At 38.6% G+C, this 16602-nt stretch overlaps 1 protein-coding gene across 5 annotated transcripts in view; it reads left to right on the top strand.

Moving 5' to 3' along the window:
* The window catches only part of APAF1 (apoptotic peptidase activating factor 1), an 89236-nt gene that overhangs the window by 55061 nt on the left and 17573 nt on the right, over positions 1 to 16602 (top strand). For 3 of the 5 annotated variants that reach the window (XM_070370312.1, XM_070370310.1, XM_070370313.1), the window contains 6 exons: positions 2590 to 2715; positions 5070 to 5189; positions 7218 to 7334; positions 9239 to 9364; positions 15782 to 15901; positions 16204 to 16329. In XM_070370312.1, the coding sequence (XP_070226413.1) occupies positions 2590 to 2715; positions 5070 to 5189; positions 7218 to 7334; positions 9239 to 9364; positions 15782 to 15901; positions 16204 to 16329 (735 nt within the window). Of the gene's footprint in view, positions 1 to 2589; positions 2716 to 5069; positions 5190 to 7217; positions 7335 to 8846; positions 9011 to 9238; positions 9365 to 10799; positions 10993 to 15781; positions 15902 to 16203; positions 16330 to 16602 lie in introns of those variants that run through there. The other 2 variants (XR_011464162.1, XM_070370314.1) reach the window with 2 other exon arrangements.

The raw sequence follows: 16602 nt of genomic DNA, 5'->3' as shown, positions 1-16602 counted from the left end.
TTAATTTTTTCAAAAACAGTTTCCTGATTTTTTTTCCTCCAAAGATAGTTTTTCCAAGCTTTGTTACTACTCATTCCTTAAGTGACTCTTACCACCAAGTAATGGAAGCCCTGTGCTTGCAGTCTAAGAAGATAGATATGGGCCTTTATTTGCTTGACCACGGCAAGCATTTCTTTAGTGTTCCGTGCCTGTTCCAGCGATTTTTAGTGGGTTTTCCAGCCTTGCCCTAATACGTGAAGGTGTGGCTGAGCTGTAGTCCTTTAGCATGCAGATACAGATTAAGATGGGAGTGAGTGGATGAGCTCTGTAGTTAAGTTCAGTTCAGTCGCTCAGTCGTGTTCGACTCTTTGCGACCCCATGAATCCCAGCACACCAGGCCTCCCTGTCCATCACCAACTCCCGGAGTTCACTGAGACTCACGTCCATCGAGTCAGCAATGCCATCCAGCCATCTCATCCTCTGTCGTCCCCTTCTCCTCCTGCCCCCAATCCCTCCCAGCATCAGAGTCTTTTCCAATGAGTCAACTCTTCGCATGAGGTGGCCAAAGTACTGGAGTTTCAGCTTTAGCATCATTCCTTCCAAAGAAATCCCAGGGCTGATCTCCTTCAGAATGGACTGGTTGGATCTCCTTGCAGTCCAAGGGACTCAAGAGTCTTCTCCAACACCACAGTTCAAAAGCATCAATTCTTTGGCGCTCAGCCTTCTTCACAGTCCAACTCTCACATCCATACATGACCACAGGAAAAACCATAGCCTTGACTAGACGGACCTTTGTTGGCAAAGTAATGTTTCTGCTTTTGAATATGCTGTCTAGGTTGGTCATAACTTTCCTTCCAAGGAGTAAGCTTCTTTTAATTTCATGGCTGCAGTCACCATCTGCAGTGATTTTGGAGCCCAAAAAAATAAAGTCTGACACTGTTTCCACTGTTTCCCCATCTATTTCCCATGAAGTGGTGGGACCGGATGCCATGATCTTCGTTTTCTAACCCTAATTCTGTGTATAGCAGTGCAGCTAACACTGAAGACCTTCCTGGTGAGAATCTTCCCTTTGAGTGTGAATGGGCTCCAGTCCCGTTTGCAGTGGTGGTTAGGAGTAGGTGCTGTGGGCTGTGTTCTCTTCAGCAGAGACTTTGAATTGAAAGATTCAGAGCTACTAGGAGCTCTTGCACCTTACCTGTAGATCCTCAAGGTAGGTGTGATTGGAAGTTTCCTCTTCCTGGATATTAGGAGTGAAGGACATCACTTTTTGCCCTTTCCATCACTTCTAAAATCTTTGCCCTCTGTTTTTCTTTTGGCCTTTCCATCACTTCTAAAATCCTTACCCTCTGTTTTTCTTAAAAAATCTCCAAGGAGCATTGTCTTCCTTTTTTTAAATATAGGCACTTTCTTGGTTTTGGAGGCTGTGAACGACAGAAATGATGAGAGAGAGCAAGAAGGGAAGAGAGGAAGGATTTTCAAGTGAGATTTTTCAGTTGTGGAATCCTTTTCATTTCTGGCCTTTAGCTCTGTATGTCTCAACTTGGACTCAAGATAAGGCAGAGAAAATTTCCTGTAACTAATTTATAATTATAGAACTCACTGATTGAAAACCACTGGGCATGTGATGAAGTACTTGTTTTGTCCATGCTAGTTCTAAAATCATAAAGTAGGGGCTGTAATTCAGAGTGTAATGAGAGGAACTCAGGCACATATGGTACTTCATTAGACTGGAATATATTTGAGTAATTTGCAGCAAAACTCAGGACAAAATGCAGCCAGGCTAGAGACAGACATTGACAATTTGTAACCAGCATGAATAACAGGAGACGAGTGTACATGTACAGTTAGTACATTCATTTGTTGCAGGGTTTTGCAGTCATTTGAAATGAAGATTAGATGACAGTGGAGAATAGTCAGAATGTGAAAGCCACTTAATGCTCATCCTGTTATTTTTATATTGATTTTTAAAAATATGTAAAATGTTTATATGATTCCAAATCAAAGCTTTATAAGTTTTATTCAGGGAAGTCTGACTTTCATCCCTATCCCTTCCACTCTGGTCCCCACCTTCTGAAGGTAACCATTTTTGTCTTAGCATCCTGATGTTTCTTTTTACATGTATAAGCAGTATCTATATGTATAATATAGGTATATATATCCATCTATTATATATATCACACTGTAATACTATACTCACATATTTATTTTTCATCTCATTTAGTATAGTTTGCTTATATATAGTATTTATAAATATATATACACACACTCCTGCAAAAACGTGTATACTATTCTTTGCAACATGTGCCATAGACTAGTCATTGTCAGAGTGTTTTTCTCATTACTTTTTTTTAACGGTTGCATATTGTCCCATTTTGTGATTAATGAGGTTTATTTAGTCAGTTCCCTACTGATGGTCATTTGGGATTTTGCTGTTAAAAACAATTGATGCAGTGAATAATCCACACAAGTTATTTTGTATTTTTGCTAATGTATTTTTGGGCTGTAGTCATAGAGGTGGAATTGCTGGATCATTCTTGCTGTTTTTAATATTCTTGATATATTCAAAATGCTTATGAATGTGATTTCCTATATATTGTGTTTATTCTGTAGTTGTGGAGTATGGACTCAGGTTTAAAAGTAGCTGATTGCAGAGGACATTTAAGTTGGGTCCATTGTGTGATGTTTTCTCCTGATGGATCATCGTTTTTGACATCTTCTGATGACCAGACAATCAGGGTGAGAAATAATTGAGATTTTCATTTTAAACATTTAATGATGGTAAGCTTAATCTCCTACCAATTGAAAAATTGATGGGCACTATTGGGGGGAAGTAAAACAAAACTGCTGGATTCACATTTATCCTTGAAAAGTGCTGGTATATGGACTATAGCAGTCACATTCATTCAGTACATGTACATTGAGTGTTACCATGGCCCAGGTGCTGGAAAAATCCATTGATAAAACTGCACTTTGGTTAATTTAAATATATTTCATCAGAATAACTTTTGACTCCCTACCTTAAATTCCCACATCCAATTACTTGCCAGTACTGTTAGATTCTTTGACTGCTCCTTTCCCTGGGTCCTGGTGGGCACAAGGTTTTGTTTGCGCCCTCCGAGCATCTCTGGCAGGTATGATGTTTGAATGGATTCTACCTTTCCATTTTCTATCATTTATTTCTACTTTTCCATTTCAAGTTTAGGTACTCATTACCTGTTGTCTTTCTTATATTAATCTATTTGCAAGTCTTTTCTTTCTTGGTTTTCTGCATACTGCTTGTGAGACATTTTCCTCATGTACAATGCAGATGTGTCATTTTTGCTCAAAAAGATAGTGACTGCCTTGCCTACCATTTGGAGTAAATAAATTGCTGTTAAAATTCTCTGTGGTTAAGGCTATTCTATACCAGTCTGTCTTCTGATTTATTCCTTCAAATAACCTACACTGGACTGCTCACATTTCCCCAGACACCTTGTACTTCCCTGCTTCTGTGTTTCTTATGTTTGGAATACCCTACTTCTCTGTATCTCTCCATGTTGAAATCCTAAGAATTCTACGAGTCCCCTCAAGCTTTCAGTAAAGCCTTTCCTAGTATTCTGTTCAGAGGACTGTCTTTTCTCCTTCAATGCCATGTAACTGTATCATTTTCTTAGTGCTATCTTGCTAAGTCACTTCAGTCGTGTCTGACTCTGTGTGACCCCATAGACAGCAGCCCACCAGGCTCCTGCGTCCCTGGGATTCTCCAGGCAAGAACACTGGAGTGGAGTGCCATTTCCTTCTCCAATGCATGAGAAAGTGAAAAGTGAAAGGGAAGTCGCTCAGTCAAATTCTGCCTTGATAAGAATTCCACCTCCTCACCTCTAATGTGTCACTACCCCTCCAACTTGTTCACACATTTTAAATTAAGCTCTTGAGCCTGGAGACCCTGGTCTGTCCAAGTAGCATCTTATGCAGTCTCTTGTACAAATTGTAGTTAAAATTCGTTTAGTATTTACTGTATGCCAGACATTGGGCAAAGTACTGTGAATGTGTTAATTTGCTGATTCTCACAACAGTCCTTTTTGCAGCTGAGGAAGCAGTCACAGAAAGGTTAAGTCAGTGCTATTTACAGTGTAATAAGTCTCAATAAGCTTGAGCCAGAATATAAATCAGCACTGCTTCCTTCATTAAGAAAGTCTTATTTTAAAAAATCAGCTGTATCATAAGCATACTGTTAACAGTGTGTTTTGTGATAGAGTTGATTTTCTTTCTGGTTTAGGCTCCTTATCTTGCTATCAGACAATTTGAGAAATAGCAGATTCTTATCTTTGAGTAGCACAGGGTTAAGTAATATGACCAAAGTCACAACTTTCAGTAGAACTAGAATTCACACTAAGGCGTTTTGATTCTAGCACCCGTTGCTCTTAATAATGACTGCTTCTTACTATTCTTGTTAATAAGGTGGCGCTAGTGGTAAAGAACCTGCCTGCCAGTGCAGGAGACATAAGAGACATGGGTTCGATCTCTGGGTCAGGAAGATCCCTTGGAGGAGGAAATGGCAGTCCACCTCAGTGTTATTGCCTGGAAGATCCCATGGACAGAGGAGCCTGGTAAGCTATAGTTCATAGGGTCACAAAGAGTTGGATGTGACTGAGGCATCTTAGCATGTACTGTTGTTTAGTCACTCATTCGTATCTGCCTCTTTTGTGACCCCATGGACTGTAGCCCAGCCAGGCTCCTCTGTTCATGGGATTTTCCAGGCAAGAATACTGGAGTGGACTGCCATTTCCTCCTCCAGGGTATCTTCCCAACCCAGGGATCGAACCCGTGTCTTCTGCATTAGCAGGTGGATTCTTTACCTACTTCTTACTATTGAATGCAGGGAAGCCCTGCTTCTTACCAGGGAAGAGCCACCAGGAAAGCCCTACTTCTTACTATAGAATGCAATTAATAAATATTTATTGTTGAATTATAATCTAATTGAAAATTTTCTATCATAGGCATTTGGAGTGTAAAGTATGGTTGTATACTGTTTTAAGACTAAGACTGTCTTTACATTATTTCAGAGAATGCAGTGATCCTACTGTATTTTTTTTTAATCTCTTAATCAGCTCTGGGAGACAAAGAAAGTATGTAAGAACTCTGCTACAGTGTTAAAGCAAGAAATAGATGTTGTGTTTCAAGAAAATGAAGTGACGGTTCTTGCAGTTGACAATATAAGACGTCTGCAAGTGAGTATTTTTTAGAAAACAGTTGGAAAAATTGTTTTGATCAAACTCTGAATTCAAAATGGACTTGATCAGGCATAATTGTCTAGTATCTAAGAAATGCTCAGTAGATGTCAGTTGAATAAATACATGGGTTTTGAGCTGAGGCTCAGATATGCTAGTGTTTAGAATTAAACCTTGCTTTACTGCACTCCTCTCCTCTTGTTAACTGGAAGGCAGGGAGCAGGAACATGTAAGAAAATGAGACTAGATATTGGAGTGGAACTGGAGTGGAGAGAGAAACAGAATAGAGAAGAGGAGAGGGGAATAGAGGGAGCAGGCACATGGAAGGTGTGAGAGCTGGCAGGCTTCAGACAGACTGGCAGGGAGGCCAGAGCTTACGTTCTGGAGCTGCAAAGCTCAGCTGGAAGTAGTAGAGGGAACGGTGACTGTTCACTCAGGAGACCCAGGTACAAGTTCAAGCTGTATCGTCAGCTAGTTCTGTGATGTTGAGTGAATTGCGTCACTTCTCAGAGCCTCACTTTCTTCACCTAGAAGGTCCTTTTCATTTAAAAAAATCTGTAAGCTGGTTTATTTATAAGGGTTAAGGTGGAGTCCAAATACAGGAAGCAGAGATCTGGGAATAAATTGTCTATGGCATGTGGTAATTTCTCCTTGTCTGCTGTGAGGGTCAGAGTTCAGCTGTGAGACACCTCTTAAATATAGCTTGTTCTGTATTTTACAAGTTTTACTGTTGTCCTTAATGTGTTGATGAGGAACTCCTCATATCCTGTGTTTCTGATATGAATTCCAATGTGGAATTAAACGTGGTTTCCTCATTACTGATTTTTAGCAGACTGATTCTTCCACTTGCGGTTTTTTTCCACTACAGTTTTCTTGTCAAGTTCAATACTTGTATTACCTTTATTAAATTTGTATAACCTTTCTTTAGCAGTAGTCATAATTGTAAGACTTAAAGAAGTCATCTGACTATTAAAAGTATCATTTTATTATGTCATTGGTTTTGGAAGAGTTTAGAGAATAAACTGACCAGTAATCATTCCATTAAAGTGAACATACATTTTTTTTAGTCACTACTTAAAAGAATATGAAAATTGATTTTTGAGGGAAAGATATTCACCTTTTAATAGTTCAGTCTTCATTTTGAATGCCTAAGAGAACATGCTGGGTAAAATATTATAAAGAAAAAGCTACTTTGATTGATTGATCCTATAATCTTTGTCCCTGAAACAAAGGTGATTGCTTATTTCATATTGAAAAATAATTCAGGACTTTTAGGTTGTAATGCTTAGTTAAATTTATCCAACAATTGATTTAAGCTTGAGAAATATTTTCTCAGGCCACATGTTTTAGTTGAATGATAGGCATTTTTATTAGTGGGATTTAAAAAAATAATCTTTAGTTTTGGTACAGATTATGAAACGTGATGCTCTTAGTTTATACCTTACAAGTCCAGCCACCCAAATTGTGCTAATGGGTTGTTCCCCAGTGCTGCCTCCTCCCAAAAGGAGGAGGAGGAGAAAAAAATCTTACTATGCACTGTCTGGTGAGGAATTTGGTGGATGTAAAACCCAATTTAATTTTAATTTGTCTTTTTATGTAATGTCTGTCTCAGTCCTGTTTCACCAAACTCCTTGAAAAATGAGAAGTGTATTTTAACAAACGGTAGCACTATTAAAATGGGCTCTGTGAAGAAACGGAAAAGAGTGTGTGGAGCTAGCTGTGAGATTACAAATCGGGCAGATGTGTCTCAGGTGGCCGGCACAGCAGCTGCTTTTTAAACCTTTTAAAGCTCGTTTTACTTTATGAAAATGTATATGAACCACAAAAGTAAAATGAAATGAAAGTGTGAAGTGCTAAATGCAGCTGCTGAGAATAGAACAGGGCTTTGTTGTTCCCCTGGGAGCTCTTGTTGGTTATTTTCTGTTTTATTTTTCCAGTTTATTTTCTGTTTTATTTTCCAGTCTCTGTTCTAAAGAACAAAAATGGCTCTTACAGTCTAATACCTGATTGTGCCTTATTTTTCATTAGCTCATTAATGGAAACACAGGTCAGATTGATTACCTAACTGAAGCTCAAGTGAGTTGCTGTTGTTTAAGTCCACATCTTCAGTACCTTGCATTCGGAGGTGAAGATGGAGCCATTCAGGTATTCAGTTCTCGTCTGCAGAAGCATTCTGAGCAGTATAGTTTTTATTTAAAATTAAGTAGACACCTGGCTTTGTAGACTTACATAGTAAATAAATCTTTCTATGGTATATTAGTCATTCCTCTGTTAGATTAAAAATAATCTTACAATCCTATGGTTGTATATTTTTCATATTGCTTTTATTGCTCTGTCTCATACTTTTTGTCTTTTTGTGTTCTTTATTCACTGCCCAATTGTCTTGCTGTTCCTGAATTATATTAAAGAGTCTCAGAGATTTAGTTATGCAAAGAGCATTTTTTTCTCTTCTTAGAAGCTCAGCCATATAGGGGTATAAGTTGTTTCCATGTTGGTTCTGATCAGGTTCGTCGAGAATTTCAGTGTTGGTACCTTATATTTACTCACCTCATCAATCTTTGCTGTCCTGCTTTTGGTATTGAAGTACACCTGTTTACCACTTGAAATCCTTAATGTATCAAATAAGATTAAATTAAAAAAAATCAGGTTGAAGGAAAAAGGATAGTAAAATGAAAATCATTTTGGGAAAAAAGTGATTTCATCACGAGTGAAATTCATCACAGAAGCATATTTTGTCTAGCTATGTAATAGTTCAGAGAACATGGTGGTTTTTCTTACTTTTTCTCACTTGGCTTTTTGGAATTATTTCTTAATTTGTTAATTATAGCATTAGCCACATTTATTTCACATTGGCTTCATTGTGATAAGGAATTACACAAATACTCTCCAGTTCCATTTGCCCCACAAAGAGGAGACTATATTTATATTTATATTTTTTGAGTTTTTTTCCCCTTCCAGCTTTACTGAGATATAATTAACATATAGCATTCTGGTGGCTCAGTGGTAAAGAGTCTGCCTGCCAATGTAGAAGACATGGGTTCCATCCCTGGGTTGGGAAAATGCCCTGGAGAAGGAAATAGCAGCCCACTCCAGTATTCTTGCCTGGGAAATCCCATGGACAGAGGAGCTTGGTGGGTTATAGTCCATGGGATCGAACAAGAGTCAGACACGACCTAGCGACTAAACAGCAACACTGTGTATGTTATTTTAAGCCGTACAGCATAATTATTTGACTTACATTGTGAAATGGTCATCACAATAAGTTTAGTGAACATCTGCCATCTCATGTAGTTACAGAATTAAAGAAATAGAAAATTATTTTTCCTTTTTAATGAGAACTCTTAGGATTTACTCTCAGTAACTTTCAGTTATAATATACAGTACTGTTAATCATATTTATTATGTTGTACATTATATCCCTTGTACTTATTTAGGGCGTATCTACTTTTTTGATGTGAATTTATTTGACAGCCTTTTTGACATAGTCATTAGGTTTTGAGTTATGTTCTGCTTTTCTTAATCTCTGCATTTGTCATATTAATTTTTAGCCTTTTTAAGACTCCTTAGTGCACTGCCTTCCAGCCCATTCATACCCTCTTTTCCTTTACCTGTCTCTCTCACCATCCTTTATCTTTCCTTGTCTCTTATTTTGTAAAGAGATTGCCTTGGCTCTCATCGTGGATGTTTTTCTTTCTTCCTTCTCATCCATCTTAAATGTCATTTGCTTTTTGGAGACTGAGCTTAGACTGCCATTGTTTGATGAATTGGGTAGCTGAGTACTCAGAAGGACCACTGGTTGCCACTGCTATCTGGTTATTCCAGTGAGTTTTTTATTTTAGAGTGTAGATGTGTGTGTGTGTGTGTGCGTGCACAGATGTGTTTGTCTGTTTTGTGCTATTCATTTGTGTGTCTTTAGTTCAACTGAAAGCACTATGAGATGGAAATTCTGTGCCCTTCTGTAGTCTAGTTTTGATTTAATATTTTCAGAGTGTAATTCAGGTGTTGCTGAATATCCTTGTATAAACTTTCTGTGGTTTTCTGCTTTGTAGATTTTAGAACTCCTGAACAACAGAATCTTCCAATCCAGAAATGGGCACAAGACCACTGTTCGGCACATCCAGTTCACAGCTGATGGAAAGACTCTTATCTCAAGCTCTGATGATTCTGCAGTTCAGGTAAGAAGAAGATTGCCCTCCTAATGGGTGTAACACTGACTCCAACAAGGGAACACTTTGGTTGCGACTCAAATCCAGCACATGTTTTAAACTTCAGATGACTTTGGGCTTCCTTTTAGATTATGCAGTGGGCATAAATGAAACCCATTCTGTTCTGTATTTTTCTGTGTATGAGGCAGGCAGTTTGGCTCGGAGCCCTCTACTGGGAGATTGTTTACGTTGAAAATCAAGCATTCATTTGAATTCTCCCACCTGTATTGGTGTTTGGATTTGTGTCAGTATACTTCCTGCCACATTTATGTAATTTCAATTTATTTTTCTTTACACTACTAAAGTAGTAATTATTTTAGATTGAAATATTTTCATTGTTTCCTTTAAGAGTAAGATATTTATTATAGGGCTAAAATCCTGTGAAAAAGAATTGTTTACCAAAGCTAAGGATTGTGGATATAGAGGCCTTAAGCCTACTGTATGTTCTTTTAAACTTTATTTTTAATCAAAGTTCTAGTACATATACTTTTAAAACTTGAATAGTACTACAAGGCTCTTTAATAAAAGCAGACTCCCCCATTTCTCTTAAAGCACTGCTTTTAGCTTTTAGATGTTTTTTTTTTGGTATTTATCTTCATGCCCCCACAGTGCATACTTATAGTGCTGATTCTTGATTTTTAGCTTTGACAATTTATTGAATCTTTCATATTAAGATGAAAATTTAGCTTTTTTCCTCCTCCTGCTTACCTCCAGAGTGTGCACCCACCCTTTTGTCAATCCCCCTCCCCCCAACACAATCCCCCCAAAATTTTGTTTAGGTCATTGGTGTCACTGTTCAGACTAAGTAGAACAAGTGTACTACGGATGCCTTTTCTGCCTTAGTGCAGTTCAGGAAACGCTTAACCTGGTTGTAGTTGGAAATTATTTTACCCTAAACCTTGAAGACAATGTTCTATTTTCTTCCAGATTTCAGAGCTCATGTTGAGAAGTCTGAAGCCATTCTGATTCCTAATCTTTCTCTTTGGAAGGTTGTAGGATCTTTGATTTGTCCTTAGAATTGTGAAATTTCATGATGGTATGTCTTGGTGTGTTTATTTCGTCCATTGTTTTGGACTTTCACTACCTTTCTCAGTTTGGAAACTTGTTTTCAATTCAGAGAGGTTTATTTGAATTATTTCTTTGACACCCCCTGCCTTCCATATACTTCTTTTTTCTGTTATTATCCCTTATTCAGATGCTGGCTGGATCTCTTGGACTGATCATCTGATTTTCTTTTTCTACATTTCATCTTTTTGTATACTGTGCTCTATTTCTTGGGAAGTTTCCTCAGCTTTATCTTCCATCCCTTTCTTTGAGTTTTTCATTTGGTATATTTTTAATGCTGGAGAGCGTTTCTATTTTTATTTATTCTTTTTGAGAGTATGTATATATTCTTGTTTTGTAGATGAAATATCTTCTTCTCTGAGGATAGATGGATATGTAAATAATAGATGGTGGTTTAATCGCTATGTCTGACTCTTGTGACTGCATGGACTGTAGCCTGCCAGGCTCCTCTGTCCATGGAATTCTCTAAGCAAGAATACTGAAGTGGATTGCTGTTTCCTCCTCCAGGGTTTCTTCCCAACCCAGGGATCGAACCTGGGTCTTCTGCATTGCAGGCAAGTCTCTTGCATTGCAGGCTGATTCTTTACTGACTGAACCACCAGGGAAGCCCAAATAATATATAAATGATATAATATGTGTTATATATAATTTTTCTGTCAAGATTTAATTTTCCTTCATAGTTGTTCTTCCCTCCAAGTTGTTTTTTTTTTTTTCTTTACAAATATATTTATTTGTTCGGCTGTGCTGGTTCTTTGCTGTGGCACGTGGGATCTTTGATCTTAGTTGTAGCATGTAGGATCCAGTTCCCTGACTAGGGATTGAACCTAAGCCCCCTACATTGGGAGTGTGGAGTCTTAGCCACTGGCCCACCAGGAAAGTCCCAGCTTTTATTTTCTTTTTGGTTGTTTTGGCCTCTTATTGAAAGGCTTTCCTCAGCTGTGTGGTGGTCATCCACTGCCCAGAGATGGATGCTGAAATGCTGATTGGGATGCTCTTTGTTGACTGAGACCTTCTCTGAAAGGTGATCTGGATGGCAAACTTTGTTGTCTATGTCTTTAGGTCTGTCTTGGTCTTGTCGGATTCCTAGAGAGGAGTCTCCCGTCTTCTGCCTGGAGGGTGTAGACCCCACATGCAGGCTCTAGAGCTCAGAGGGGAAGGAGGAGGGGGGCTGCAGGTGGCGCAGTGTCTCAGCGCTCAGTGTACAGACCTTCGCCGCTGCCCCTGTTCTCACAACTGCAGTCCCACCCTCAGCGTCCTTGAATCCAGAGAGTCTTCTTTCTAGCTTGTTTTAGGAGCATTATTCTGCACTACTATATTCCCTTTTTTCCCCTCATAATGACTTTGGTATTCAATAGTGACTTGTTTTCCTTTTATATGAAGTCAGTTTTCTTGAACTCTTTCAAGGGATGGGAAAGGACAGCATTTCTAGCTTCATAGCTCTGCTGTTTCTTCTGTTGTTTTCCTGAAGCATTAAAAATTCAGCCTTGTTCTGATCAGATCCTTTTGTTCTCTCCCCCTCCCTCATTTTCATTGAGACCTTTCCTTTCCTTTTCTGCCTTCATCCTTGTTTTGCTCACTTTGAATTCTGTTCCCAACAGCCCCTCCTTATTATAGGATTGCTCCAGTTTTTTATATTTATTTGGCTGTACCAGGTCCTAGTTGTGGCATGTGGGATCTACTAGTTCCTAGACCAGGGATGGAACCCGCCCCCTGCATTGGGAGTGCAGAGTCCCAGCCACTGGACTACCAGTGGCCCTGTCCCCTTTACTTTTGAGAGTTCATAGGGTCCAGATTGCTTTAGCCCTTTCAGACTGTACCATAGTCACCTTGCATTAAATTTCTCCTGCTGTTCCCCATGAGTCCTTTGCACTTTCCAGTGAATGGCACTTGGCTGTCTTGGGATTCTCCTGGTTTTAGGTTTGTGGACTCTCCATGCTTTCCTCTGCTTCTGCCTATATAGATGCTGGTACCACACGAGTCTTACAGCTCTCGTATCTTGTGGTGTGTGATGCTACTTTGTCACTTAACACGGTCTTCTTGTTGATGTTGCCTGTGCAGTTTTGGATTTGCTGTCTTAGTTGCTCTGTCTGCTCTTAATGGAGGCTTCAGGGAGCTACCCATACCACTGCCATCTTCCCGCGGCTACTGATACTTCTGTTTTCAGACCTACCCTCATTCTAACCTCTTGATGTACTTTTAGTGACCTCGGTTCCTGAGCATTTGGGGAATTCTGTAGTGTCAGTTTTTTTGTTTTTGTCTTTCTGATGCTTTTAGGATTCTGTTTTCCTGGTTCTACAAAGCCAGTTACCATTCTCCTGCTTTACAGTCTCTGTTTTGTTATTGTCTTTCTCATTCTCTTGACTTTGTCATTTTAGTGGGGTTTTAGAAGTAAAGGAGATAAGTGCATATGTTCAACAGAAGTTAGTATGTATTCTTTTATATATTTATGTATTTCGCGCATGTATTTATACTATTAGAAACTATTTTGGAAAAAAAGTCTTTTATGTCTTTGTGAGTCCTGTATGGTTGGAATGAAGTTTGCCTTTAGTACAGAGACTTACTCATTATGGAATCCCATGATAGCAGTGTATTAGCTGTGAAACAGTGTAATATTCACTTTTCTTCCTTTCCAGATGGCTTTGAAATGGGTAAAACTAAGCTATATCTGATGAAATTCAGCTGAGACATTATATACTGTATAGCCTTTTTGTCAAAAGCTAAAGCCATAGGTTTTATGACCTGCTTGAAGATCAGATGTTCTCAGCCAGAGGGAGAAATAATATCTACGAATATTTTTAGAATCTGAGTTAAGTTATTTTTAGAAATGAGTTGTGTTTCATCCTCTCTTTCTGCTCTACTCAGAATACTTTTTACATTTAAAATGTTTTAATGTGTATACATTCACGTAACAAAATTCTTGGTAGATATTTCTAAGAATTGATCGGTTGGGTTTTTGTTTTAGTTTTTTAGTGTTTTAGTCAATAATCAACTGGAGGTTTGGTTCCCCCCAGCTTTATTGAGGTTGAATTGACAAAATTGTAGTATGTTTAAGACATATAATATGATGATTTGATATATGTATACATTGTGAAATAATTACCACCACCAAGCTAACAAATCTGCAAATAACTCACACAGTTACCATTTTGGAGGTTTATTTTAATCATCTTTGTATCCCTAGTGCCTATGTGGTAGTAGGGATTTGGAAATTTTTGTCAAGCTGAACTAAAGTTATTGCCAAAATTTGAAGAATCAGCTCTCCTGATGATAGCACCTAGAGCTGTAAATATTGAGGTCTATTTTGGTAGTTTTTGATCTATGTAAATAGATCTATGTAAATCTTTGGTATGTAAATAAAGCCCAAATAGTAGCTGTGTTCACCTGAGATTGAGAATATATTGATTCTTACAGGTATAAAAGATTCTTTAGCATTTTAAAACATTTAAACTTATATAGCTGAAAAAATTCTGGTGTACATACATTGTAAAAATTACAGCTAATGGTAGAGACATAGCCAGACTCAACCTTTATACATTTGACTAATGTTGGTAGAAGTTTAGCTGTTATATAAGATGATTCGATTAGCACAGGACATTTAAGTCCAACAAAAAAGTATCTTTGTCATCATTGCCTTATCAGAAAGCAACTACCAAAAAAAAAAATCTGCTAAGGCTAGTCTCTTCACCCTCAGCGATTGTCAAATTCTTTGTTATGTCTGCTCAGGAGGGCTCTCTGACTTCTTGATGTGGAGGGTAGCAGTAAGAACCTCAGTCAGGAATGAACACTGAGTCAGACACAGCTAGGAATGGCAGTACCAGTCAACCAGGAGGAGCTGTTAATAGAATCCACTTATCTTCTAGGCCGCTAAAGCCCAGAAAGTTGAAGGAGGGAGCCAGAAACTTCCTATAACAATGGCCCAGGGTATTTTATGTTTAGTCACACAGGGTGCCTTTTTTTCTGATATGATTTGGGGAGCCAGAAAGCTTCTGTTTCTTCCCCCTCACCTTAGCATATCTTATTGAGCTCTTAAAATACCGAAATTCCCAATTCATTCTCCTCAGAATTACTCTCACTTCCAGATCCTCTCTTAAGTTCCCTTGCTCTCATACAAGATAACCTTGCTTCCACGAATGGGCACTCAGAGACAGAAAGGATGGAGATGTCTGAGAGCCAGGGCATGGTGGAGGTGGGAGGGTGGCTGCTAAAAGTGGAGGATAGAGGAGTAAAGAAAGAGGGTAAGAGAGATGTAATTTCTTTTACGATTTGGTCTAAGCCTGATAGAAAAAGCCTCAAAGGGATTTCTACTGTTTAACCTTCACTAGTCAGAAACTAGACCCAGAATATTATTAATCTGCATACCTGAGATGGTGGCTGCTTTTTCTTTGTCTTTTTATCTCTTATGTTGAAATAAAAAAAAGAAGAAAATTCTGTGGGAGACTGACTAATTGCCCAGAAGTCTAGCTTCAGGCTCTCTGGGCTGTTTCTTAGAATATCTTCTCAACCTTTCCCCACTACCGTTCCTTCTGCATATCCTGTACTCCACCCAGATTAAACTGTGAACAGGTCCCTGTAACCTTTCCACCTTTTCCTACTCCTGTGCTTTAACTCAAGCATTCATAGTGTGTGTTTGAAATGCCCTTCTCTGTTTGTGAATCATGATTCCAGTTCATTTCTCAAGCCTACTTCGAATGCCCTGTCTCCAACATTGCAGTCTCTTCTCTTTCCCTTGTGTCATGAGGAGTTCTTCCTGGAATGCCTTGTGAAAAATGATCTACTGTATCACTTGTCATTTTGAAGATTGTATTGGGGGCTAGCTAAGATATCTAAAGCTCAGAAGTCCCACAGCCTGATTTGAAGCTGCTCTGGTCAGTGGACCTTCACAGGCAGTAGGACCAGTAGGATTCAGTAGTTTCAGTTGAGCTGAAATCAGGGTTTGGCCTAGCTTGTGAGCTTCAGATATCTGTGAATATATAATTGGGATAATTTTCTTTGGAAAATTTAATCAGATGGTGAGCTCACTGGCATATTGTGACTTTTCTCTATCTTCTGATATAATTAACTGCTCTCCAAGCAACCGAAGGAAACAAATTTTATTTAGGAGGAAAAATATTTTATTTTGCCCTTAGTCAAGTTAATTAGCTCCAGCTTTTCTCTTCTCTCTCTGTAAAATGGGGATACCATATTCTTATTTGGTTCTTGTCTATATTTTACTGAAGTGCCATGCAGATGAAAGACTTCAGACAAGGGAATGCTTCTCCCCTACCCTTCTAATGGGGTGTTTTCGGAAAAGGGTTATAACAGACTTATTTCTTTGATATTCAGATATGGAACTGGCAATCAGAGGACCCTTTCTTTCTCCAAGCCCACCAGGAAACAGTGAAAGACTTCAGACTCTTGAAAAATTCAAGACTTCTTTCCTGGTCATTTGATGGAACAGTAAAGGTAATTTCTAACAGACGTTTCTTTGTTATGAAATACTTTACTGTTGTATTGATTATATAGTGACAGCCAAAAGCAGATGGCTGATATGTAAATATTTAAATTTTTAAATTTCTAAAGTAGAAATGCCTGTTTTTTGTTTATTGCCGTCATCTACATCTGCTGTGTGTCTATGAACATTTGTACTAAAAGGCACTTAAAGAGGTCAGAACAACCAGTGTGCTAAAGCTCTTGTTTTCTGGCTAATTATGCTCAGTAATACAATGTGTTCTGAAAAGTGTCAACTTCTGAGTTTTTCTTTGAAGGTATGGAATATTATTACCAGAAGAATAGAAAAAGATTTCGTGTGTCACCAGGATACAGTTCTTTCTTGTGATATTTCCTCTGATGCTACTAAGTTTTCTTCTACCTCTGCTGACAAGACTGCAAAGGTAGGTCAATTGGGTGAAAGGTGCATGCCTAAAACTTGAGTGTTGGTTATGTATTGTGAGTCTAACTAATGTGTAAAAACTTTGCTGGTGGCTCAGATGGTAAAGACTCCATCTGCAATGTAGGCAACCTGGGTTTGATCCCTGGGTTGGGAAGATCCTCTGGAGAAGGGAATAGTTAACCCACTGCAGAATTCTTACCTGGAGAATTTCATAGACACAGGAGCCTGGTGGGCTATAGTCCATGGGTTTGCAAAGAATCGGACATGACTGAGT

Source organism: Bos mutus, chromosome 5 (assembly GCF_027580195.1).
Source record: "Bos mutus isolate GX-2022 chromosome 5, NWIPB_WYAK_1.1, whole genome shotgun sequence".
NCBI lineage: Eukaryota > Metazoa > Chordata > Mammalia > Artiodactyla > Bovidae > Bos > Bos mutus.
The sequence above is the reverse complement of the archived record's forward strand: the minus strand, read 5'-3'. Positions and strand labels throughout refer to the sequence as shown.